The sequence below is a fragment of the Panulirus ornatus genome, chromosome 14 (genome assembly GCF_036320965.1).
Source record: "Panulirus ornatus isolate Po-2019 chromosome 14, ASM3632096v1, whole genome shotgun sequence".
In the NCBI taxonomy this organism is placed as follows: Eukaryota; Metazoa; Arthropoda; class Malacostraca; order Decapoda; family Palinuridae; genus Panulirus; species Panulirus ornatus.
In genome coordinates, this window is record NC_092237.1 from 38231392 (window position 1) to 38258868 (window position 27477).

The window sequence follows — 27477 nt, forward strand, 5'->3', positions numbered from 1 at the left end:
GTGTTGGACGATGAGCCATCATCCCTTGTGGTGAGTGGTATGCCAACATTCCTAGTGGTGCATGGTGATTAATCATCTTTAGTGGTGGGTGGCGAGCCAGCTTCTCGAGTGGTAGTTGGTGAGTAGGGATCCCTAGTAGTGATCCGTGAGCCACCGCCCCTTGTGGTAGGTTTAAGTCATTGTTCCTGGTAGTTGGTGGCGGTTCATCATCCTTAGTGGTAATGGTGAGTCAGCATCCCTAGTTGTGGAGGGGGGTAAGCTAGCATCCCTAGTGGTGTGTGGTGAGCCAGCTTCCCTAGTTGTGGGTGGTTAATCATCATTCCTGACGAAGAGTGATAAGCCAGCATCCCTAGTGATGGATGGTGAGCCAGCTTCTCTAGTGATGGGTAGTAAGTCATTATCACTAATGAAGAGGGGTGAGCCACTATTCCCAGTGGTGGGCTTTGAGGCAGCTCTCCTAGTGGTAGGATGAGCCAGCTTTCTTACCAGTGGCGGTTAGCCAATATTACTAGTGGTCGGTGGGGAGCTATCATCCGTAGTGATGGGTGGTGAGCCAACTTCCCTAGTGGTGGGTGGTAAGCCACCTTCCTTAGTGTTGGGTGGTGAGCCAGCATCCCTCGTTGTGAGTAGTGAGCTGACATTCATAGTGCTGGGTGGTGGGGGAACATCCCTAGTGGTCAGGGTGAGACAGCAACCCTAGTGGTGTGTGGTGACTCATCATCCCTAGTGGTGGGTGGTGTGACGTTAGCGTCCGTAGTGGTGGATGGTAACCCAGCATCTCTAGTAGTACGTGGGGAACCAGTTTCCCTGGTGGTGGGTGGTGAGTCATCATTCTTGATGAAGGATAGGGAGCTAACTTCCATAGTGGTGGGTGGTGAGCCAGCTTTCCTAGTGCTTGATGGTGAGCCAGCATCCCTAATAGTGGGCGGTGGGATAACGTTCCTAGTGGTGGGTAGTGGGAGAACATCCCTAGAGGTGGGTGGTGAGACAGTATCCCTAGTGGTGGGTGGTGATTCATTATCCCTAGTGATAGTGGTGGGTCATCATCCCTAATGGTGAATGGTGAGACAGCATTACAAGTGGTGGGTGGTGAACCAGCTTCCCTAGTTGCAAATGGTGAGGCAGCATCCCTAGTGGTGGGCCGTGAGCCACCATCCTTAGTGGTGCGTGGTAAGCCAGCTTCACTATTGATGGGTAGTGAGCCAGCTTTCCCGTTAGTGGGTAGTTAGTCTATGTGGTCAGTTATCATCCATGGTAAAGGGTGGTGAGCCAACTTCACTAGTGGTGGGTGGTGAGATCATTCTTGTAGTGGGTGGTGAGTCAACATCCCTATTGGTGGGTGGTAAGCCAGCTTTTTTAGTTGTATGTGGTGAGCGAGCTTCCTTAGCTGTGGATGGTGAGTCATCATCTCTAATGAAGGGTGGTGAGCAATCATCCAAATGAAGGATGGTGAGCTAACTTGTTTAGTGTTGGGTGGTAAGCCAGCTTCCATTGTGGTGATTGGTGAGCCAAGCACCCTTAATGTTGGACGATGAGCTATCATCCCTTGTGGTGAGTGGTATGCCAACATCCCTTGTGGTGCGTGATGATTAATTATCCCTAGTGGTGGGTGGTGAGCCAGCTTCCTTAGTGGTGAGTAAGCATCTCAAGTAGTGATCCGTTAGTCACCGTCCCTTGTGGTGGGTTTGAGTCATTATTCCTGGTAGTTGGTGGCGGTTCATCATCCTTAGTGGTAGGGGTGAGTCAGCTTCCCCAGTTGTGGGGTATAAGCCAGCATCTCTAGGGGTGGGTGGTAAGCCAGTTTCCCTAGTGGTGGGTAGTTGATCATCATCTCTGACGAAGAGTGATAAGCCAGCATCCCTAGTGATGGATGGTGAGCCAGCTTCTCTAGTGATGGGTGGTAAGTCGTTATCATTAATGAAGTGGGGGTGAACCACTATTCCCAGTGGTGGGCTTTGAGGCAGCATTCCTAGTGGTGGGATGTGAGCCAGCTTTCTTACCAGTGGGCGGTTAGCCAATATTCCTAGTGGTCGTGGGGAACTATCTTCCGTAGTGAAGGGTGGTGAGCCAACTTCCCTAGTGATGGGTGATGAGCCACCTTCCTTAGTGTTGGGTGGCGAACCAGCAACCTTAGTGGTGTGTGGTGACTCATCATCCCTAGGTGGTGGGTGGTGTGTCATTATTCCTAGTGGTGGGTAGTGAGTTGGCATCAATATTGGTGGCTGGTAAGCCAGCATCCCTAGTAGTACGTGGAGAACCAGCTACCCTAGTGGTAGGTGGTAAGTCATCATCCCTGATGAAGGATAGTGAGCCAACTTCCATAGTGGTGGGTGGTGAACCAACTTCCCTAGTGTTTGTTGGTGAGCCAGCTTTCCTAATGGTGGGCAGTGAGGTAACGTTTCTAGTGGTGGGTGGTGGGAAATCATCCCTAGAGGTGGGTGGTGAGACAGTATCCCTAATGGTGGGTGGTGATTCCTTATCCCTAGTGGTAGTGGTGGGTCATCATCTCTAATGGTGGATGGTGAGACAGCATCACAAATGGTGGGTGGTGAACCAGCTTCCCTAGTTGTAAATGGTGAGGCAGCATCCTTAGTGGTAGGCCGTGGGCCACCATCCCTAGTGGTGCGTGGTAAGCCAGCTTCATTATTGGTGGGTCGTGAGCCAGCTTTCCTACTAGTGGGTGGTTAGTCTTTGTGGTGAGTTATCATCCCTGGTAAAGGGTGGTGAGGCAACTTCACTTGTGGTGGGTGGTGAGACATCATCCCTTGTGTTAGGTGGTGAGTCAACATCCCTAGTGGTGGGTGGTAAGCTAGCTTCCTTAGTGGTAGGTGGTGAGCGAGCTTCCTTAGCTGTGGATGGTGAGTCATCATCTCTAATGAAGGGTGGTGAGCAAGCATCCCAAAGGATGATGAGCCAACTTGCTTAGTGTTGGGTGGTAAGCCAGCTTCCCTTGTGGTAGGTTTGAGTCATCATTCCTGGTAATATGTGGCAGTTCATCATCCATAGTGGTGCGAGGTGAGTGAGGATCCCCAGTTGTGGAGGGGGGGGGGGAAGCCAGCATCCCTAGTAGTGTGTGTTGAGCCACCTTCCCTAGTTGTGGGTGGTTAATCATCATCCTCGACGAAGAGTGGTAAGCCAGCATCCCTAGTGATGGATGGTGAGCCAGCTTCTCTAGTGATGGGTGGTAAATCATTATCATTAATGAAGAGGGGTGAGCCACTATTCCCAGTGGTGGGTTTTGAGTCAGCATTGCTAGTGGTGGGATGTGAGCCAGCTTTCTTACCAGAGGGTGGTTAGCCAATATTCCTAGTGATCGGTGGGGGGCTATCATCCGTAGTGAAGGGTGGTGAGCCAACTTCCCTAATGGTGGATGGTAAGCCACCTTCCTTAGTGTTGGGCAGTGGGTAGTGGGTAGTGAGCTGACATCCATAGTGGTAGATAGTGGGCAAGCATCCCTGGTGGTGGGTGGTGAGACATCACCCCTTGTGGTGGGTGGTGAGTCATCATCCCTAGTGGTGGGTTGTGGGTCCTCATCCCTAGTGGTGGGTGGTGAGCCAGCATCCCTAGTGGTGGGTAGTACTCCAGCTTCCTTAGCGGTGGGTGGTGAGTGAGCTTGCTTAGCTGTGGATGGTGAGTCATCATTTCTAATGAAGGGTGGTGAGCAAGCATTCTAAGTGAAGGAGGGTGAGCCAACTTCGTTAATGTTGGGTGGTGAGCCAGCATCCCTTGTGGTGTGTGGTGAGTCAGCATCCCTAATGTTGGACGATGAGCCAGCATCCCTCGTGGTAGTGGGTGAGTAAGCATCCCTAGTAGTTGTCCCTTAGCTACCGTTCCTTGTGATGGGTTTGAATCATTATTCCTGGTGGGGGGTGGTCAATTAGCATCTGTGGTGGTGGCTGGTAGGCCAGCATCCCTAGTAGTGGGTGGTGAGCCAGCTTCCCTAATGGTGGGTGGTGAGTCATCATCCCTAATGAAGGATAGTGTGCCAACTTTCCTAGTGGTGGTTGGTGAGCCAGCATCCCTAGTGATGGGTGGTAAGTCATCATCTCTGGTGGTGGGTGGTGAGCCAGATGCCCTAGTGGTGGTTGGTAAGTCATCATCCATACTGAAGGGTAGTGAAGAAGCATCCCTAATTGCCGACGTTGAGTCAGCTTTCCTAGTGGCAAGTTGTGACGCAGCATTCCTACTGGTGGGCTGTCAGCCAATATTCCTTGTGGTGGGCGTTGTGTTAGCCAACTTCCCTAGTGGTAGGTGGTGAGCCAGCTTCTCTAGTTTTGGGTGGTGAGCCAGCGTACATAGTGGTGAGCAGTGAGATCTCATCCCTAGTTATGGGTGGTGGACAAGCATCCCTAGAGTAGAGTGGTGAGACAGCATCCCTAATGGTGAGTGATGAGCCATCATCCTAGTGTGAGTGGTAGATCACTATCCCTAACTGTGGGTGGTGAACCAGCATCCCAAGTGGTGAGTGGTAAGCCAGCATCCTTAGTTGTGGATGGTGAGCGAGTTTCCCTATTGGTGGGCGGTGAGTTATTATCTCTAATAAAGGGTGGTGAGCTGGCATCCCTAGTGAATGATGGTGAGCTAACTTCCCTAGTGTTGGATGGTAAGCCAGCTTCCCTAGTGTTGGGTGGTGAGTCAGTATCCTTAGTGTTGAGCGGAGAGCCAGCATCCCTAGTAGTGGGTATGCCAACATCCTTAGTGGTGCATGGTGAGTCATCATTCCTAGTGGTGGGGGGTGAATCATCATCCCTGACAAAGGGTGGTGAGCCAGCATCCCTAGTGGTGGATGGCAAGCCAGCTTCTCTAGTGATGGGTGGTAAGTCATCACCCCTACTGAAGAGGGATGAGCCAGCATTCCCAGCGGTGTGCTTTGAGGCAGCATTCCTAGTGGTGGGTCATGAGCCAGCTTTCCTACCAGTGGGCGGTTACCCAATATTCCTAGTGGTGGGTGGTGAGCTATCATCCGTAGTGAAGGGTGGTGAGCCAACTTCTCTTGTGGTGGGTGGTCAGCCAGCTTCCTTAGTGTTGAATAGTGAGCCAGCATCCCTAGTTGTGGGTAGTGAGCTAACATCCATAGTGTTGGGTGGTGGGCCAGCAACGCTAGTGATGAGTGGTGAGACAGCAACCTTAGTGGTAGGTGGCGAGTCATCATCCTTAGTGGTGGGTGATGTGTCATTATTCCTAGTAGTGAGTGGTGAGTTAGCACCCGTAATGGTGGTAGTAGGCCAGCATTCCTAGAAGTGGGTTGTGAGCCAGCTTCCCTAGTGGTGGGTGGTGAATCATCATCCCTAATGAAGGGTAGTTAGCCAACTTCCCTAGTGGTAGGTGGTAAGCCAGCATCCCTAGTAATGGGTGGAGAGTAATCATCCCTGATGGTGGATGGTGAGCCACATTCCCTAATGTTGGGTGGTAAGTCATCATCCATAATGAAGGGTGGTGAAGAGCATCCCTAATGGCAGTCGTTGAGCCAGCTTTCTTAGTGACGCAGCTTTCCTACTGGTGGGTTGTCAGCCGATATTCCTAGTGGTGGGAGGTGTGTTAGCGTCTATAGTGAAGGAATCGTGAACCAACTTCCCTAATGGTGGGTGTTGAGCAAGTTTCCCTAATTTTGGGTGGTGAACCAGCATTCCTAGTGGTGGGCAGAGAGAAAACACCCCTAGCTATGGGTAGTGAGCGAGCATCCTTAGAGTTGGGTGGTGAGACAGTATCCCTAGTGGTGGGTGGTGAGCCAATATCCCTTGTGGTGGGTGGTGAGTCATCTTCCCTAATGAAGGGTAGTGAGCCAACTTCCCTAGTGGTGGGTGGTGAGCCAGCATCCCTAGTGGTGGGTGGTAAGCCAACATCCCTAGCGGTGGGTGGTAAGCCAACATCCCTAGTGGTGGGTAGTGAGTCATCATCCCTGGTGGTATGTGGTGGGCCAGCACCACTAGTGGTCGGTGATGAGCCAGCACCCCTAGTGGTGGGTGATGAGACAGCATCCCTATTGTTGGGTGTGATTCATCAATCCCATTGGTAGGTGAGCTAGCATCTCTACTGGTGGATGGTGTGTCATTATCCCTAGTGTTGGGTGGTGAGCCACCATGCCTAGTAGTGGGTGATGAGTCACTTTTCCCTAGTGTTGGGGTGCGAGTGAGCTTCTCTCAATGTAGGTGATGAGTCAGCTTCCTCTAATGGTGGATGGTGAGCCAGCTTACCCTAATGGTAGCTGGTCAGCCAGCTTCCCTTAGTGTTGGGTGGTGAGTCAGCTTCCCCTGTTGATGAATGAGTCAGCTTTGTCTAATGGTGGGTGATGAGTTAGCTTCTAGTGAGTGTGGTGAGTCAGCTTCCTCTAATGGTGGGTGATGAGTCAGTTTCCCCTAATGGTGAGTGATGAATCAGCCTCTCCTAGTGGTAGGTGGAGAGCCAGTTTCCCATAGTGGTGGTTGATGAGCAAGTTTCGCCTAATGGTGGGTGGTGAGTTAGCTTTTTCTAGTGGTGGGTGATGTGTCAGCTTCCTCTAAGTGTGGGTGATGAGTCAGTTTCCCCTAATGGTGTGTGATGAGTCAGTTTCCTTTAGTGGTGGGTAGTGAGTCAGCTTCCCCAAGTGGTGGGGTGTGAGTCAGTTTCCCCTAAGTGTGGGTGATGAGTTAGCTTCTCCTATTGGTGAGTAATGAGTCAGTTTCCTTTAGTGGTGGATGGTGCGTCAGCCTCCCCTATTTGTGTGGTATGAGTGAGCTTACCCCACCGGAGGGTGATGAGTTAACTTCTAGTGGTGTGTGGTGAGTGACCTTCCCTTAATGATGGGTGATGAGTCAGCTTCCCTTCATGGTGGATGAGTCAGCTTCCCCTGGTGGTGGATGATGAGCTAGCTTCCCATAGAGGTGGTTGGTTGAGCAAGCTTCCCCTAATTGTGGGTGGTGAGTTAGCTTTTTTTAGTGGTGGGCGATGAGTCAGCTTCTAATGATGGGTGACAGGTTAGCTTCCCCTAATGGTAGGTGGTGAGCCAGCTTCCCCCGTGGAAGATAGTGAACTAGCTTTCCCTAGTGTTGGTTGGTGAGGCCTTTCCCTGGTGATGGATTGTGAGTCAGCTTTCCCTACTGATGGGTGATGAGTCAGCTTTTCTTAGTGGTATGTGGTGAGACAGCTTCCTCTAATGATGGGTGATGAGTCAGCTTCCCCTTATGGTGGTTGGTGAGTAAGCTTCCCCTAATAGTGGGTGGTGAGTTAGCTTTCCTTCGTGGTGGGTGATGAGTCAGCATCCCTTAATGGTGGGTGATGAGTCAGCTTCCCCTAATAGTGGGTGATGCGTCAGCTTCCCCTAATGGTGGGTGGTGAGCCAGCTTACCCCAGTGGTAAGTGGTGTATCAGCTTCCCCTAGTGTTGGCTGGTGAGTAAGATTCCTCTAGTGTTTGCTGGTGAGTTACCTCCCCCTAGTGATAGGTGGTGAGTCAGTTTCCCCTAGTGGTGAATGGTGAGTGAACTTCCCCAAGTGGTGAGTCAGCTTCCCCTAGTAGTAAGTGGCGAGTCAGCTATCCTTAGTAGTGGATGGTGAGTCAGTTTCCTCTGGTCAGGGTTAGTGACTCAGGTTACCCAGTCAGTATATGATGAATCAAAGTTCCCTAATGTTAAGTAATTAGTCAGATTCCTCTTCCACCTATAGCTGATCCGTGAACATGACTGCCATACAAGATGGCGGTGGCTCAGTTTCCCCTTTACTAGCATTTACATCGGTTTTCCTTGATGGTGGATGTTGAAAACACTTTCACTAATCGATGGATTGTGAGTAAGTTTGTCGTGTAAGCAGGTGGCGGGTCAACTTCCCCTGATAGTTAAGTATGAGTCACCTTCCCGTAGGTGTGAGTAAAGCTTCATCGAATGACTGATCAAGTGATTATCCCTTTTCAGCAATTTGTGAAGATCTTCATCAGCTTTCAGCGACGTATGGGGTATTTGTGGTGTAAATGAAAAGATCTTTAAGTATAGATATATAATCTATACATAATGTACAACATCTATAGCCGTGCATCACCCATGTCTGCATGACAATTATTGTTCTCAGCATTTCGCCAGGTCAGGAATGCCACAACCATTTTAAAAGCGACAAAAAATGCTGTTAAATGCCAGGTGTTTGATCATATAACTCATTAATCAATAAATGGATTGATTCATCAATTATGTATTAGATAGATTCATCAATTAGTTTACTAACTGATTGACGAATTACATTATTTATCTATTCATAGCACCTATACTAGCGAAGATATTCCTCTCCCTGTCTGGGAAGATGTCCATCACGTCAGCCAACCATTTGATTAAGATTTTTGCCGTCGAGCTCTTCCCCACCAAGTACCGCTCCATGGCCATTAGTCAAGCTAAAGTCTTCGCCAAGTTGGGCAGTATATGCTCTCCCTACATCATCGACATATTGGTAAAGTATTGTCTAATGCATTGTTTGTCATGACACTGAAGGAGTGTGCCTCTTATTTGGTACTGCGACTGTTCATTTACCAGTTTGTAACCATTTACTCGTACACAGGGGAAGGAAGCTTTATAGTCGTATTCTTATCATAACTGCTTCAAAGTTCAACCACACTCTTTCTATTTACACATGTCACATTTACCCTTTCATTACTTACTCGATTAAGCCACCTCACACCACTTAATGTTCTCACTCATTTCATTTCTAACACATACATCCTCCTCCGCACAACCCTGTCAATAGCCAATGCCTCGCAACCATGCAACATTGTTGGAGCTAATATTCCTTCAAAAATTCCCATTTTTGCTCTTCCAGATGACGATCTCTCCTTCCTAACATTCTTCATCGCTCAGAGAACCTACGGCCCCTCCCCTACCCTGTAACTACCTTCCGCTTACATGGTTCCATCTGCTGCTAAATCCACTCCCAGATATCTAAAGCACTCCACACCCTCCAATTTTTCTCCATTCAAGCTTACATTCCAGTTAACTTGTCTCTCAACCTTACTGAACCTGATAACCTTGCTCTTATTCATATTTACTCTCAACTTTCTCCTTACACAAACATTTCCAAATTCAGTCTCCAACTTCCACGGTTTCTCATACGAATCGACCACTAGAGTTTTTCTCCATTTAAACTTACCTCCCAGTTGACTTGCCCCTCAACCCTACTGTACCTAATAACCTTGCTCTTATTCACATTTACTCTCAGCTTTCTTTTTTCACACACTTTACCTGACTCAATCGTCAGCTTCAGCAGTTTCTCATCTGAATCAGCCATCAGCTCTGTATCATCAGCGAACAACAACTAACTCGTTTCCTAAGCCCTCTCATCCACAACAGATCGCATGCTTGCCCTTTTCTCCAAAACTCTTGCATTCACCTCCCTAACGACCCCATCCATAAATGAATTAAACAACCATGGAGACATCACGCATCCCTGCCGCAAACCGACATTCCCTGGGAACCAATCACTTTCCTCTCTTCCTACTCGTACACATGCTTTACATTCTCGATAAAAACTTTTCACTGCTTCTAGCAACATGCCTCCCACACCGTATATTGTTAATACCTTCCACAGAGCATCTCATTCAACTCTACCATATGCCTTCCCCAGCTACATAAATGCTACATACAAATTCATTTGCTTTTCTAAGTATTTCTCACATACATTCTTCAAAGTAAACACCAGATCCACACATCCTCCACCACTTCTGAAATCACACTGCTCTTCCCCAATATGATGTTCTGTAAATGCTTTCACCCTCTCAATCAATACCCTCCCATATAGTTTTCCAGGAATACTCAACAAACTTATACTCTGTAATCTGAGCATTCACCTTTATCCCCTTTGACTTTATACAATGACACTATGCAATCATTCCGCCAATCCTCAGGCACCTCACCATGAATCATACATACATTAGATACTACCCACGCATTCATCACTTGTCGTAAAAGGCGACTAAAGGGGACGTGTGCCGATGGGGGGGGGGCTAGAAACCCTCCCCTCCTTGTATTTTAACTTTATAAAAGGGGAAACAGAAGAAGGAGTCACGCGGGGAGTACTCATCCTCCTCGAAGGCTCAGATTGGGGTATCAAAATGTGTGTAGATGTGACCAAGATGAGAAAAAAGGGTAGGTAGTATGTTTGAGGAAAGGAACCTGGATGTTTTGGTTCTGAGTGAAACGAGGCTCGAGGGAAAAGGCAAAAGTGGTTTGGGAATGCTTTGGGAGTAAAGTCAGGGGTTGGTGAGAGGACATGAGCAAGGGAAGAAGTAGCACTACTACTGGAACAGGAGTGGTGGGAGTATGTGATTGAGTGTAAGAGAATAAACTCTAGATTGATATGGATTAAACTGAAAGTGGATGGAGAGAGATGGGTGATTATTGCTGCATATGCACCTGGGCATGAGAAGAAAGATCAGGATAGGCAAGTGTTTTGGGAGTAGCTGAGTGGGTGCGTTAGTAGTTTTGATACACGAGACCAGGTTATAGTGATGGGTGATTTGAATGCAAGGGTGAGGAATGTGGCAGTTAAGGGAATAATTGATGTACATGGCGTGTTCAGTGTTGTAAATGGAAATGGTAAAGAGCTTGTAGATTTGTGAGCTGAAAAAGGACTGGTGATTAGGAATAGCCGAGAGATATACATAAGTATACCTATGAAAGTAGAAGAGATGGCCAGAGAGCGTTATTGGATCATGTTTTGATTGATAGGCTCGTGAAAGAGAGACTTTTGGATGCTGATGTGCTGAGAGGTGCAACTGGAGGGATGTCTGATCATTATCTTATGAAGGCGAAGGTTAAGATTTGTACAGGTTTTCAGAAAAGAAGAGAGAATGTTGGGGTGAAAAGAGTGGTGAGGGTAAGTGAGCTTGGGAAGGAGACTTGTGTGAGAAAGTACGAGGAAAGACTGAGTGCAGAATGGAAAAAGATGAGAGCAAAGGAGGTAAGGGGAATGGGGGAGGAATGGGATGCATTTAGGGAAGCAGTGATGGCTTGCGCAAAAGATGCTTGTGGCATGAGAAGCGTGGGAGGTGGGCATATTAGAAAGGGTAGTGAGTGGTGTGATGAAGAAGTAAGATTATCAGCTAAAGAGAAGGAGAGGCATTTGGACGATATTTGCAGGGAAATAGTGCAAATGAATTGGAGATGTATAAAAGAAAGAGGCAGGAGGTCAAGAGAAAGGTGCAAGAGGTTAAAAAGAGGGCAAATGAGAGTTGGGGTGAGAGAGTATCATCAAATTTTAGAGAGAATGAAAAGATGATATCAAAAGAGGTAAATAAAGTGCGTGAGTCAAGAGAACAAATGGGAACATCGGTGAAGGGGGCTAACAAATAGTGACAACAAGTAGCGGTTATGTGAGAAGGAGATGGAGTATGTTGAAGGTTTGTTGAATGTGTTAGAGTGGCAGATATAGGGTGATTTGGTCGAGGTGATGTGCCAAGTGAGAGAGTGAGTGAGAATGATCTGATAAACAGAGAAGAGGTTGTAAAATCTTTGCGGAAGATGAAAGATGGTGAGGCAGCGGGTTTGGATGGTATTGCAGTGGAATTTATCTAAAAAAGATGGTAATTGTGCTGTTGACTGGTTGGTAAGGATATTTAAAGCATGTATGACTCATGGTGAGATGCCCGAGGATTGGCGGAATGCATGTATAGTGCCAGAGTACAAAGGAAAAGGGGATAAAGATGAGTGCTCAAATTGCAAAGGTATAAGTATGTTGAATATTCCCGAGGCACTATATGGATGGATATTGAGTGAGAGGATGGAGGCATGTAAAGACCATCACACTGGGAAAGGGCAGTGTGGTTTGAGAAGTGGTAGAGGATGTACGTGAGAAATACTTAGAAAAGCAAATGGATTTGTATGTAGCAGTTATGGATCCGGAAAAGGCATATGATAGACTTGATAGAGATGCTCTATGGAAAGTATTATGAATATGTGGAGTGGGAGGCAAGCTGTTAGAATCAGTGAAAAGTTTTTATCGAGGATATAAGGCATTTGTACGAATAGGAAGAGAGGAAAGTTATTGGTTCTCAGTGAATGTCAGTTTAAGGCAGGGGTGCGTGATGTTTCCATGCTTGTTTAATCTGTTTATGGATGGGGTTGTTAGGAGGTGAATGCAAGAGTTTTGGAGAGAGGGGCAAGTATGCAGTGTGTTGTGGATGAGAGAGCTTGGGAAGTGAGTCACTTGTTGTTCGCTGATGATACAGCAATGGTGGCTGATTCGGGTGAGAAACTGCAGAAGACGGTGACTGAGTTCGGTGAAGTGTGTGAAAGAAGAAAGCTGAGAGTAAATGTAAATAAGAGCAAGGTTATTAGGTGCAGTAGCGTTGAGGGCAATTCAATTGGGAGATAAGTTTAAATGAAAAAAACTGGAGGAAGTAAAGTGTTTTAGATATCTGGAAGTGGATTGGCATCGGATGGAACCATGGAAGCGGAAGTGAGTCACAGGGTGCGGGAAGGGGCGAAAGGTCTGTGAGCGTTGAAAAATGTGTGGAAGGTGAGAACATTATCTCGGAAAGCAAAAATGGGTATGCTTGAAGGAATAGTGGTTCCAACAATGCTCTATGGTTGCGAGGCGTGGGTTATAGAAAGAGTTGTGCGGAGGAGGGTGGATGTGCTGGAAATGACGTTTGAGGAAAATATGTGGTTTCAGGCGGTTTGGTCGAGTAAGTTATGAAAGGGTAAGAGAGATGAATGGTAATAGAAAGAGTGTGGTTAAGAGAGCAGAAGACGGTGTACAGAAATAGTTTGGTTACATGGAGAGAATCAGTGAGGAAAGATTAACAAAAAGGATATATACGTCAGAGATGGAGGGAACGAGAAGTGGGAGGCTAAATTGGAGGTAGAAAGGTGAAGTGAAAAAGATTTTGAGTGACTGGGGCCCGAACATGCACGAGGGTAAAAGGCGTGCAAAGAATAGAAAGAATTGGAAGGATATGGTATACCGGGGTCGATGTGCTGTCAATGGATTGAAGCAGGGCCATGTGAAGAGTTTGGGTAAACCAAGGAAGGTTTTGTGGAGCCTGTATGTGGAAAGGGAGCTGTAATTTCGGTGCATTATACATGACATCTAGAGACTGAGTGTGAACGAATGTGGCCTTTGTTGTCTTTTCTTAGCGCTACCTCGCAAGCATGCTTGGGGAAGGGGTTGTTACTTCATGTGTGGAGTGGTGGCGACAAGAATGAATGAAGGCAGACAGTATGAATTATGTGCATGTGTATATATGTATGTCTTCATATGTATAGAAATGTATATGATGAAATGTATAGATATGTATATGAGCGTGTGTGGACGTGTAAGTATATATATGTGTTTGTGGGTGGGTTGGTCCAATTTTCCTGTTTCCTTGCACTACCTTGTTAACGCAGGAAACAGCGACAAAGTAAAGTATTATGTATATATATATATATATATATATATATATATATATATATATATATATATATATATATATATATATATATATATATATATATATATAAGTATAATATTTTTTTTTTTTTGCTTTGTCGCTGTCTCCCGCGTTTCCGAGGTAGCGCAAGGAAACAGACGAAAGAAATGGCCCAACCCACCCCCATACACATGTATATACATACGTCCACACACGCAAATATACATACCTACACAGCTTTCCATAGTTTACCCCAGACGCTTCACATGCCCTGATTCAATCCACTGACAGCACGTCAACCCCGGTATACCACATCGATCCAATTCACTCTATTCCTTGCCCTCCTTTCACCCTCCTGCATGTTCAGGCCCCGATCACACAAAATCTTTTTCACTCCATCTTTCCACCTCCAATTTGGTCTCCCACTTCTCCTCGTTCCCTCCACCTCCGACACATATATCCTCTTGGTCAATCTTTCCTCACTCATTCTCTCCATGTGCCCAAACCATTTCAAAACACCCTCTTCTGCTCTCTCAACCACGCTCTTTTTATTTCCACACATCTCTCTTATCCTTACGTTACTTACTCGATCAAACCACCTCACACCACACATTGTCCTCAAACATCTCATTTCCAGCACATCCATCCTCCTGCGCACAACTCTATCCATAGCCCACGCCTCGCAACCATACAACATTGTTGGAACCACTGTTCCTTCAAACATACCCATTTTTGCTTTCCGAGATAATGTTCTCGACTTCCACACATTCTTCAAGGCTCCCAGAATTTTCGCCTCCACCCCCACCCTATGATCCACTTCCGCTTCCATGGTTCCATCCGCTGCCAAATCCACTCCAAGATATCTAAAACACTTTACTTCCTCCAGTTTTCTCCATTCAAACTTACCTCCCAATTGACTTGACCCTCAACCCTACTATACCTAATAACCTTGCTCTTATTCACATTTACTCTTAACTTTCTTCTTTCACACACTTTACCAAACTCAGTCACCAGCTTCTGCAGTTTCTCACATGAATCAGCCACCAGCGCTGTATCATCAGCGAACAACAACTGACTCACTTCCCAAGCTCTCTCACCCACAACAGACTTCATTCTTGCCCCTCTTTCCAAAACTCTTGCATTCACCTCCCTAACAACCCCATCCATAAACAAATTAAACAACCATGGAGACATCACACACCCCTGCCGCAAACCTACATTCACTGAGAACCAATCACTTTCCTCTCTTCCTACACGTACACATGCCTTACATCCTCGATAAAAACTTTTCACTGCTTCTGACAACTTGCCTCCCACACCATATATTCTTAATACCTTCCACAGAGCATCTCTATCAACTCTATCATATGCCTTCTCCAGATCCATAAATGCTACATACAAATCCATTTGCTTTTCTAAGTATTTCTCACATACATTCTTCAAAGCAAACACCTGATCCACACATCCTCTAGCACTTCTGAAACCACACTGCTCTTCCCCAATCTGATGCTCTGTACATGCCTTCACCCTCTCAATCAATACCCTCCCATATAATTTACCAGGAATACTCAACAAACTTTTACCTCTGTAATTTGAGCACTCACTCTTATCCCCTTTGCCTTTGTACAATGGCACTATACACGCATTCCGCCAATCCTCAGGCACCTCACCATGAGTCATACATACATTAAATAACCTTACCAACCAGTCAATAATACAGTCACCCCCTTTTTTAATAAATTCCACTGCAATGCTATCCAAACCTACTGCCTTGCCGGCTTTCATCATCAGCAAAGCTTTTACTACCGCTTCTCTGTTCAAATCATTTTCCCTAACCCTCCCACTTTGCACACCACCTCGACCAAAACACCCTATATCTGCCACTCTATCATCAAACACATTCAACAAACCTTCAAAATACTCACTCCATCTCCTTCTCACATCACCACTACTTGTTATCATCTCCCCATTTGCGTCCTTCACTGAAGTTCCCATTTGCTCACTTGTCTTACGCACTTTATTTACCTCCTTCCAGAACATCTTTTTATTCTCCCTAAAATTTAATGATACTCTCTCACCCCAACTCTCATTTGCCCTCTTTTTCACCTCTTGCACCTTTCTCTTGACCTCCTGTCTCTTTCTTTCATACATCTCCCACTCAATTGCATTTTTTCCCTGCAAAAATCGTCCAAATGCCTCTCTCTTCTCTTTCACTAATAATCTTACTTCTTCATCCCACCACTCACTACCCTTTCTAATCAACCCACCTCCCACTCTTCTCATGCCACAAGCATCTTTTGCGCAATCCATCACTGATTCCCTAAATACATCCCATTCCTCCCCCACTCCCCTTACTTCCATTGTTCTCACCTTTTTCCATTCTGTACTCAGTCTCTCCTGGTACTTCCTCACACAAGTCTCCTTCCCAAGCTCACTTACTCTCACCACCCTCTTCACCCCAACATTCACTCTTCTTTTCTGAAAACCTATACAAATCTTCACCTTAGCCTCCACAAGATAATGATCAGACATCCCTCCAGTTGCACCTCTCAGCACATCAACATCCAAAAGTCTCTCTTTCGCGCGCCTGTCAACTAATACGTAATCCAATAACGCTCTCTGGCCATCTCTCCTACTTACATACGTATACTTATGTATATCTCGCTTTTAAATCAGGTATTCCCAATCACCAGTCCTTTTTCAGCACATAAATCTACAAGCTCTTCGCCATTTCCATTTACAACACTGAACACCCCATGTATACCAATTATTCCCTCAACTGCCACATTACTCACCTTTGCATTCAAATCACCCATCACTATAACCCGGTCTCGTGCATCAAAACCACTAACACACTCATTCAGCTGCTCCCAAAACACTTGCCTCTCATGATCTTTCTTCTCATGCCCAGGTGCATATGCACCAATAATCACCCATCTCTCTCCATCAACTTTCAGTTTTACCCATATTAATCGAGAATCTACTTTCTTACATTCTATCACATACTCCCACAAATCCTGTTTCAGGAGTACTGCTACTCCTTCCCTTGCTCTTGTCCTCTCACTAACCCCTGACTTTACTCCCAAGACATTCCCAAACCACTCTTCCTCTTTACCCTTGAGCTTCGTTTCACTCAGAGCCAAAACATGCAGGTTCCTTTCCTCAAACATACTACCTATCTCTCCTTTTTTCACATCTTGGTTACATCCACGCACATTTAGACACCCCAGTCTGAGCCTTCGACGAGGATGAGCACTCCCCGCGTGACTCCTTCTTCTGTTTCCCATTTTAGAAAGTTAAAAAATACAAGGAGGGGAGGATTTCTGGCCCCCCGCTCCCGTCCGCTCTAGTCGCCTTTTACAACACGCGAGGAATGCGTGGGAAGTAGAGACGAAGCTAGGACGCCATTTGGCGTATATCAACTGACTCTTATATTTCTCTCTTGTGTCTTCCCTGATGATGTGATTATTACACGAAAGTGCACTTGGGAACTTTTCGTGTTTCATTTTTTTTTTTTTTTTTTTTTTTTTTTCAAAGGCCCAGTCCTCTGTTCTTAACGCTACCTCGCTATCGCGGGAAATAGCGAATAGTATGAAAAAAAAAATATATATATACATATATATATATATATATATATATATATATATATATATATATATATATATATATATATATATATATATATATATATATATATGTACATATATATATATATATATATATATATATATATATATATATATATATATATATATATATATATATATATATATATATATATATATATATATATATATATATATATTTCTATCTATTTATTTATTTTGCTTTGTCGCTGTCTCACGCGTCTGCGAGGTATAGCAAAGAAACAGACGAAAGAAATGGCGCAACCCACCCCCCAACACATCTATATGCATACATGTCCACACACGTAAATATACATACCTATACATCTCAATGTACACATATATATATACACACACAGACATATATATATATATATATATATATATATATATATATATATATATATATATATATATATATATATATATATATATATATATATATATATATATATATATATATATATATATATATATATATATATATATATATATATATATATATATATATATATATATATATATATATATATATATATATATATACACATGTACATAATTCATACTGTCTGCCTTTATTTATTCCCATCGCCACTTCGCCACACATGGAATAACATCCACATCCCTCCTCATGTGTGCCAGGTAGCGTTAGGAAAAGACAACAAAGGCCCCATTCGTTCACACGCAGTCCTAGCTCTCATGTAATAATGCCGGAAACCACAGCTCCCTTTCCACATCCAGGTCCCACAGAATTGGGAAATATATATATATATACATATATATATATATATATATATATATATATATATATATATATATATATATATATATATATATATATATATATATATATATATATATATATATATATATATATATATATATCCTCCGCGAAGGCTCAGAGTGGGGTGCCTAAATGTGTGTGGATGTAACCAAGATGTGAAAAAAGGAGAGATAGGTAGTATGTTTGAGGAAAAGAACCTGGATGTTTTGGCTCTGAGTGAAACGAAGCTCAAGGGTAAAGGGGAAGAGTGGTTTGGGAATGTCTGGGGAGTAAAGTCAGGGGTTAGTGAGAGGACAAGAGCAAGGGAAGGAGTAGCAATACTCCTGAAACAGGAGTTGTGGGAGTATGTGATAGAGTGTAAGAAAGTAAATTCTCGATTAATATGGGTAAAACTGAAAGTTGATGGAGAGAGGTGGGTGATTATTGGTGCTTATGCACCTGGGCATGAGAAGAAAGATCAAGAGAGGTAAGTGTTTTGGGAGCAGCTGAATGAGTGTGTTAGTGGTTTTGATGCACGAGACCGGGTTATAGTGATGGGTGATTTGAATGCAAAGGTGAGTAATGCGGCAGTTGAGGGAATAATTGGTATACATGGGGTGTTCAGTGTTGTAAATGAAAATGGTGAAGAGCTTGTAGATTTATGTGCTGAAAAAGGACTGATGATTGGGAATACCTGATTTAAAAAGCGAGATATACATAAGTGTACTTATGTAAGTAGGAGAGATGGCCAGAGAGCGTTATTGGATTACGTGTTAATTGACATGCGTGCGAAAGAGAGACTTTTGGATGTTAATGTGCTGAGAGGTGCAACTGGAGGGATGTCTGATCATTATCTTGTGGAGGCTAAGGTGAAGATTTGTATGGGTTTTCAGAAAAGAAGAGTGAATGTTGGGGTGAAGAGGGTGGTGAGAGTAAGTGAGCTTGAGAAGGAGACCTGTGTGAGGAAGTACCAGGAGAGACTGAGTACAGAATGGAAAAAGGTGAGAACAATGGAAGTAAGGGGAGTGGGGGAGGAATGGAATGTATTTAGGGAATCAGTGATGGATTGCGCAAAAGATGCTTGTGGCATGAGAAGAGTGGGAGGTGGGTTGATTAGAAAGGGTAGTGAGTGGTGGGATGAAGAAGTAAGAGTATTAGTGAAAGAGAAGAGAGAGGCATTTGGACGATTTTTGCAGGGAAAAAATGCAATTGAGTGGGAGATGTATAAAAGAAAGAGACAGGAGGTCAAGAGAAAGGTGCAAGAGGTGAAAAAAAGGGCAAATGAGAGTTGGGGTGAGAGAGTATCATTAAATTTTAGGGAGAATAAAAAGATGTTCTGGAAGGAGGTAAATAAAGTGCGTAAGACAAGGGAGCAAATGGGAACTTCAGTGAAGGGCGCAAATGGGGAGGTGATAACAAGTAGTGGTGATGTGAGAAGGAGATGGAGTGAGTATTTCAAAGGTTTGTTGAATGTGTTTGATGATAGAGTGGCAGATATAGGGTGTTTTGGTCGAGGTGGTGTGCAAAGTGAGAGGGTTAGGGAAAATGATTTGGTAAACAGAGAAGAGGTAGTGAAAGCTTTGCGGAAGATGAAAGCCGGCAAGGTAGCAGGTTTGGATGGTATTGCAGTGGAATTTATTAAAAAAGGGGGTGACTGTATTGTTGACTGGTTGGTAAGGTTATTTAATGTATGTATGACTCATGGTGAGGTGCCTGAGGATTGGCGGAATGCGTGCATAGTGCCATTGTACAAAGGCAAAGGGGATAAGAGTGAGTGCTCAAATTACAGAGGTATAAGTATGTTGAGTATTCCTGGTAAATTATATGGGAGGGTATTGATTGAGAGGGTGAAGGCATGTACAGAGCATCAGATTGGGGAAGAGCAGTGTGGTTTCAGAAGTGGTAGAGGATGTGTGGATCAGGTGTTTGCTTTGAAGAATGTATGTGAGAAATACTTAGAAAAGCAAATGGATTTGTATGTAGCATTTATGGATCTGGAGAAGGCATATGATAAAGTTGATAGAGATGCTCTGTGGAAGGTATTAAGAATATATGGTGTGGGAGGAAAGTTGTTAGAAGCAGTGAAAAGTTTTTATCGAGGATGTAAGGCATGTGTACGTGTAGGAAGAGAGGAAAGTGATTGGTTCTCAGTGAATGTAGGTTTGCGGCAGGGGTGTGTGATGTCTCCATGGTTGTTTAATTTGTTTATGGATGGGGTTGTTAGGGAGGTAAATGCAAGAGTTTTGGAAAGAGGGGCAAGTTTGAAGTCGGTTGGGGATGAGAGAGCTTGGGAAGTGAGTCAGTTGTTGTTCGCTGATGACACAGCGCTGGTGGCTGATTCATGTGTGAAACTGCAGAAGCTGGTGACTGAGTTTGGTAAAGTGTGTGGAAGAAGAAAGTTAAGAGTAAATGTGAATAAGAGCAAGGTTATTAGGTACAGTAGGGTTGAGGGTCAAGTCAATTGGTAGGTGAGTTTGAATGGAGAAAAACTGGAGGAAGTGAAGTGTTTTAGATATCTGGGAGTGGATCTGGCAGCGGATGGAACCATGGAAGCGGAAGTGGATCATAGGGTGGGGGAGGGGGCGAAAATTCTGGGGGCCTTGAAGAATGTGTGGAAGTCGAGAACATTATCTCGGAAAGCAAAAATGGGTATGTTTGAAGGAATAGTGGTTCCAACAATGTTGTATGGTTGCGAGGCGTGGGCTATGGATAGAGTTGTGCGCAGGAGGATGGATGTGCTGGAAATGAGATGTTTGAGGACAATGTGTGGTGTGAGGTGGTTTGATCGAGTGAGTAACGTAAGGGTAAGAGAGATGTGTGGAAATAAAAAGAGCGTGGTTGAGAGAGCAGAAGAGGGTGTTTTGAAATGGTTTGGGCACATGGAGAGGATGAGTGAGGAAACATTGACCAAGAGGATATAACTGTCGGAGGTGGAGGGAACAAGGAGAAGAGGGAGACCAAATTGGAGGTGGAAAGATGGAGTGAAAAAGATTTTGTGTGATCGGGGCCTGAACATGCAGGAGGGTGAAAGGAGGGCAAGGAACAGAGTGAATTGGAGCGATGTGGTATACCGGGGCTGACGTGCTGTCAGTGGATTGAATCAAGGCATGTGAAGCGTCTGGGGTAAACCATGGAAAGCTGTGTAGGTATGTATATTTTCGTGTGTGGACGTATGTATATACATGTGTAGGGTGGGGGGGTTGGGCCATTTCTTTCGTCTGTTTCCTTGCGCTACCTCGCAAACGCGGGAGACAGCGACAAAGCATAAAAAAAAAAATATATATACATATCTATATATATATATATATATATATATATATATATATATATATATATATATATATATATATATGAGAAGGGTGAGAAGATTGATTTCTCAGTAGTAACCAGAATCAAGATGTATGTATAGAAACATTTTGATGAGAGGGGATCCTGAGGTGCAAGATTTAATATGATTAATCACCTTTTATAAAACTTTAGATTTGAATTGTTAGTTAAGAGTAAAACTGGCAAACATCAGTTATCACTTGCTGATAGATTGTATTATTCTGTATATAAATTTATAAGAGAACCAGTATGTAATGTTTTGGCTTTACAGGATGAGAATGCATTATTAGAAACATCATTATTACAAAAAAAAAATCTTACTGTGTTGATTCTAGTGCCCCCATTTTTGTTTTTGTTTTGTTTTCTGAGTAGTTTTTTTGAACTTTAGTTTTGCCTAAATTCTGATGTTCATATACATGCTGGTATGTACACAGAAAATGGTAATTTTTCAAATCTAGTTTACAGTTTTTCTCTCTGTGGAAATATCTTAGGACTAGCAATGCTGCTGTTATATGGAGTTTATGAAAGGGTTAGGTGAAAGAGTGATGAGTTGGGTTTCCTATCTGTATTAAGTAAACACACTTTCTTTAAGTCAGAATACATTAGTACAGCCTTATCATATTAACTCTTTACTTTCAAAACTTTTATTAGCTTTTTTGCATTCTAACTGCTTTCTTGTTTATCATTTATTCAATTGAGTGACCTTTCTTGCTTTCCTGGATTAACTAGTAGATCATTGTTCCATGTTATTGCAAAACCATTGTTGCTGTTGGGTATCAAGCCCCTAAGGTGAGATGTTTGTTAACAGATCTTATAAGATAGACTGCATAAATCACCCAGCTTTGAATATGAAAACGCTCCATACCCATAACATATAAATAATGAAAACAGTATAAAGCCTCAGAACTAGCTTATGATATCTGCCATACTGTTTTGAAATTTGCTTTTGACTCTTTAGGCCTCACTTTTTTTTCCTTCAGCAAGCCTTTCAGCAAGAGGATACAATATGAACGTTCTCTGTATTGTTTATATCATTTTATGCATTAAGAGCTGGGTGGCATATACAGACTTACTACAGGATATTGGCCAATTTAGGAAACATCCTTAAACATGTTATGTCAAAGTTCAGAACAGGAACCTAAAGATATAATCAACAGAATCAAGATACTAATTCCTCTTACAGAGAAATGTGAGTGGTTAAAATCATGATTAACCCTTCCTTGATGTGGGTTCCTTAAACTAGTTAGTTACAGAAACTTTTCACCACCTTTTCCTGATGAGGGATCAACTGATACCTTGAGATTTCTATAAAAAATTTTCCTAGGTTGCAGAATAATTATGCTGTAGGTATCTCATTGAAGCTTATTGATACAGTGGTTAAATTGATGAGAACTGCTATTGACGTTTGTGTAAATAAATTATACATTTCCTTTTTTCCATAGCCAGAGGTTGAACCATTATGTGACATTCTTTTTTTTCATTCATTTCAAGCTAGAAGTTTCAGTTTTCTAAATTATTTCTTACATTTCTCATATGTATATATATGTATGTGTGTGTGTGTGTATATGTGCGTATGTATGTGTATGTGTGTGTATGTGTATATGTATATATATATGTATATTATCCCTGGGGATAGGGGTGAAAGAATACTTCCCACGTATTCCTCGCGTGTCGTAGAAAGCGACTAGAGGGGACGGGAGCGGGGGGCCAGAAATCCTCCCCTCCTTGTATTAACTTTCTGAAATGGGAAACAGAAGAAGGAGTCACGCGGGGAGTGCTCATCCTCCTCGAAGGCTCAGAGTGGGGTGCCTAAATGTGTGTGGATGTAACCAAGATGTGAAAAAAGGAGAGATAGGTAGTATGTTTGAGGAAAGGAACGTGGATGTTTTGACTCTGAGTGAAACGAAGCTCAAGGGTAAAGGGGAAGAGTGGTTTGGGAATGTCTGGGGAGTAAAGTCAGGGGTTAGTGAGAGGACAAGAGCAAGGGAAGGAGTAGCAATACTCCTGAAACAGGAGTTGTGGGAGTATGTGATAGAGTGTAAGAAAGTAAATTCTCGATTAATATGGGTAAAACTGAAAGTTGATGGAGAGAGGTGGGTGATTATTGGTGCATATGCACCTGGGCATGAGAAGAAAGATCAAGAGAGGCAAGTGTTTTGGGAGCAGCTGAATGAGTGTGTTAGTGGTTTTGATGCACGAGACCGGGTCATAGTGATGGGTGATTTGAATGCAAAGGTGAGTAATGTGGCAGTTGAGGGAATAATTGGTATACATGGGGTGTTCAGTGTTGTAAATGGAAATGGTGAAGAGCTTGTAGATTTATGTGCTGAAAAAGGACTGATGATTGGGAATACCTGGTTTAAAAAGCGAGATATACATAAGTATACTTATGTAAGTAGGAGAGATGGCCAGAGAGCGTTATTGGATTACGTGTTAATTGACAGGCGTGCGAAAGAGAGACTTTTGGATGTTAATGTGCTGAGAGGTGCAACTGGAGGGATGTCTGATCATTATCTTGTGGAGGCTAAGGTGAAGATTTGTATGGGTTTTCAGAAAAGAAGAGTGAATGTTGGGGTGAAGAGGGTGGTGAGAGTAAGTGAGCTTGAGAAGGAGACCTGTGTGAGGAAGTACCAGGAGAGACTGAGTACAGAATGGAAAAAAGGTGAGAACAATGGAAGTAAGGGGAGTGGGGGAGGAATGGGATGTATCTAGGGAATCAGTGATGGATTGCGCAAAAGATGCTTGTGGCATGAGAAGAGTGGGAGGTGGGTTGATTAGAAAGGGTAGTGAGTGGTGGGATGAAGAAGTAAGAGTATTAGTGAAAGAGAAGAGAGAGGCATTTGGACGATTTTTGCAGGGAAAAAATGCAATTGAGTGGGAGATGTATAAAAGAAAGAGACAGGAGGTCAAGAGAAAGGTGCAAGAGGTGAAAAAAAGGGCAAATGAGAGTTGGGGTGAGAGAGTATCATTAAATTTTAGGGAGAATAAAAAGATGTTCTGGAAGGAGGTAAATAAAGTGCGTAAGACAAGGGAGCAAATGGGAACTTCGGTGAAGGGCGCAAGTGGGGAGGTGATAACAAGTAGTGGTGATGTGAGAAGGAGATGGAGTGAGTATTTTGAAGGTTTGTTGAATGTGTTTGATGATAGAGTGGCAGATATAGGGTGTTTTGGTCGAGGTGGTGTGCAAAGTGAGAGGGTTAGGGGAAATGATTTGGTAAACAGAGAAGAGGTAGTGAAAGCTTTGCGGAAGATGAAAGCCGGCAAGGCAGCAGGTTTGGATGGTATTGCAGTGGAATTTATTAAAAAAGGGGGTGACTGTATTGTTGACTGGTTGGTAAGGTTATTTAATGTATGTATGACTCATGGTGAGGTGCCTGAAGATTGGCGGAATGCTTGCATAGTGCCATTGTACAAAGGCAAAGGGGATAAGAGTGAGTGCTCAAATTACAGAGGTATAAGTATGTTGAGTATTCCTGGTAAATTATATGGGAGGGTATTGATTGAGAGGGTGAAGGCATGTACAGAGCATCAGATTGGGGAAGAGCAGTGTGGTTTCAGAAGTGGTAGAGGATGTGTGGATCAGGTGTTTGCTTTGAAGAATGTATGTGAGAAATACTTAGAAAAGCAAATGGATTTGTATGTAGCATTTAAGGATCTGGAGAAGGCATATGATAGAGTTGATAGAGATGCTCTGTGGAAGGTATTAAGAATATATGGTGTGGGAGGCAAGTTGTTAGAAGCAGTGAAAAGTTTTTATCGAGGATGTAAGGCATGTGTACGTGTAGGAAGAGAGGAAAGTGATTGGTTCTCAGTGAATGTAGGTTTGGGGCAGGGGTGTGTGATGTCTCCATGGTTGTTTAATTTGTTTATGGATGGGGTTGTTAGGGAGGTAAATGCAAGAGTTTTGGAAAGAGGGGCAAGTATGAAGTCTGTTGGGGATGAGAGAGCTTGGGAATTGTTCGCTGATGATACAGCGCTGGTGGCTGATTCATGTGAGGAACTGCAGAAGCTGGTGACTGAGTTTGGAAAAGTGTGTGGAAGAAGAAAGTTAAGAGTAAATGTGAATAAGAGCAAGGTTATTAGGTACAGTAGGGTTGAGGGTCAAGTCAATTGGGAGGTGAGTTTGAATGGAGAAAAACTGGAGGAAGTGAAGTGTTTTAGATATCTGGGAGTGGATCTGGCAGCGGATGGAACCATGGAAGCGGAAGTGGATCATAGGGTGGGGAAGGGGGCGAAAATCCTGGGGGCCTTGAAGAATGTGTGGAAGTCGAGAACATTATCTCGGAAAGCAAAAATGGGTATGTTTGAAGGAATAGTGGTTCCAACAATGTTGTATGGTTGCGAGGCGTGGGCTATGGATAGAGTTGTGCGCAGGAGGATGGATGTGCTGGAAATGAGATGTTTGAGGACAATGTGTGGTGTGAGGTGGTTTGATCGAGTGAGTAACGTAAGGGTAAGAGAGATGTGTGGAAATAAAAAGAGCGTGGTTGAGAGAGCAGAAGAGGGTGTTTTGAAGTGGTTTGGGCACATGGAGAGGATGAGTGAGGAAAGATTGACCAAAGGATATATGTGTCGGAGGTGGAGGGAACAAGGAGAAGAGGGAGACCAAATTGGAGGTGGAAAGATGGAGTGAAAAAGATTTTGTGTGATCGGGGCCTGAACATGCAGGAGGGTGAAAGGAGGGCAAGGAATAGAGTGAATTGGAGCGATGTGGTATACCGGAGTTGACGTGCTGTCAGTGGATTGAAGCAGGGCATGTGAAGCGTCTGGGGTAAACCATGGAAAGCTGTGTAGGTATGTATATTTGCGTGTGTGGACGTATGTATATACATGTGTATGGGGGGGGGGGTTGGGCCATTTCTTTCGTCTGTTTCCTTGCGCTACCTCGCAAACGCGGGAGACAGCGACAAAGTATAATAAATAAATAAATATATATATATATATATATATAGATATATAGATATATATATATATATATATATATATATATATATATATATATATATATATATATATATATATATTTATATATATATAATATATATATATATATATATATATATATATATATATATATATATATATATATATATATATATATATATATATATATATATATATATATATATATATATATATATATATATATATATATATATATATATAAATATATATATATATATATATATATATATATATATATATATATATATATATATATATATCTATATATCTATATATATATATATATATATATATATATATTTATTTATTTATTATACTTTGTCGCTGTCTCCCGCGTTTGCGAGGTATCGCAAGGAAACAGACGAAAGAAATGGCCCAACCCCCCCCCCCCATACACATGTATATACATACGTCCACACACGCAAATATACATACCTACACAGCTTTCCATGGTTTCCCCCAGACGCTGCTGGAGGTGAGATGTTTGGGAGCAATGTGTGATGTGAGGTGGTTTGGTCTATTGAGTGATGTGAGGGTAAGAGAGATGTATGGAAATAAAAAGAGTGTGGTTGAGAGAGCAGAAGAGGGTGTTTTGAAATGGTTTGGGCACATGGAGAGAATGAGTGAGGAAAGATTGACCAAGAGGATATATGTGTCGGAGGTGGAAGGAACGAGGAGAAGTGGGAGACCAAATTGGAGGTGGAAAGGTGGAGTGAAAAAGATTTTGAGTGATCGGGGCCTGAACATGCAGGAGGGTGAAAGGCGGGCAAGAAATAGAGGGAATTGGATCGTTGGGTTGTTACGGAGGTGAATGCAAGAGTTTTGGAAAGAGGGGCAAGTATGAAGTCTGTTGGGGATGAGAGAGCTTGGGAAGTGAGTCAGTTGTTGTTCGCTGATGATACAGCGCTGGTGGCTGATTCATGTGAGAAACTGCAGAAGCTGGTGACTGAGTTTGGTAAAGTGTGTGAAAGAAGAAAGTTAAGAGTAAATGTGAATAAGAGCAAGGTTATTAGGTACAGTAGGGTTGAGGGTCAAGTCAATTGGGAGGTGAGTTTGAATGGAGAAAAACTGGAGGAAGTGAAGTGTTTTAGATATCTGGGAGTGGATCTGGCAGCGGATGGAACCATGGAAGCGGAAGTGGATCATAGGGTGGGGGAGGGGGTGAAAATTCTGGGAGCCTTGAAGAATGTGTGGAAGTCGAGAACATTATCTCGGAAAGCAAAAATGTGTATGTTTGAAGGAATAGTGGTTCCAACAATGTTGTATGGTTGCGAGGCGTGGGCTATGGATAGAGTGGTGCGCAGGAGGATGGATGTGCTGGAAATGAGATGTTTGTGGACAATGTGTGGTGTGAGGAGGTTTGATCGAGTGAGTAACGTAAGGGTAAGAGAGATGTGTGGAAATAAAAAGAGCGTGGTTGAGAGAGCAGAAGAGG

The 27477-nt window shown here is 43.5% G+C and overlaps 1 protein-coding gene across 1 annotated transcript in view; it reads left to right on the plus strand.

Annotated features, from left to right (window-relative positions):
- LOC139753528 (solute carrier family 22 member 13-like) overlaps positions 1–27477 on the plus strand; it is a 280737-nt gene that overhangs the window by 247994 nt on the left and 5266 nt on the right. The window contains exon 10 of the mRNA XM_071670175.1: positions 8223–8407. Coding sequence (XP_071526276.1) covers positions 8223–8407 — 185 coding nt within the window. The remainder of the gene's footprint in view (positions 1–8222; positions 8408–27477) is intronic.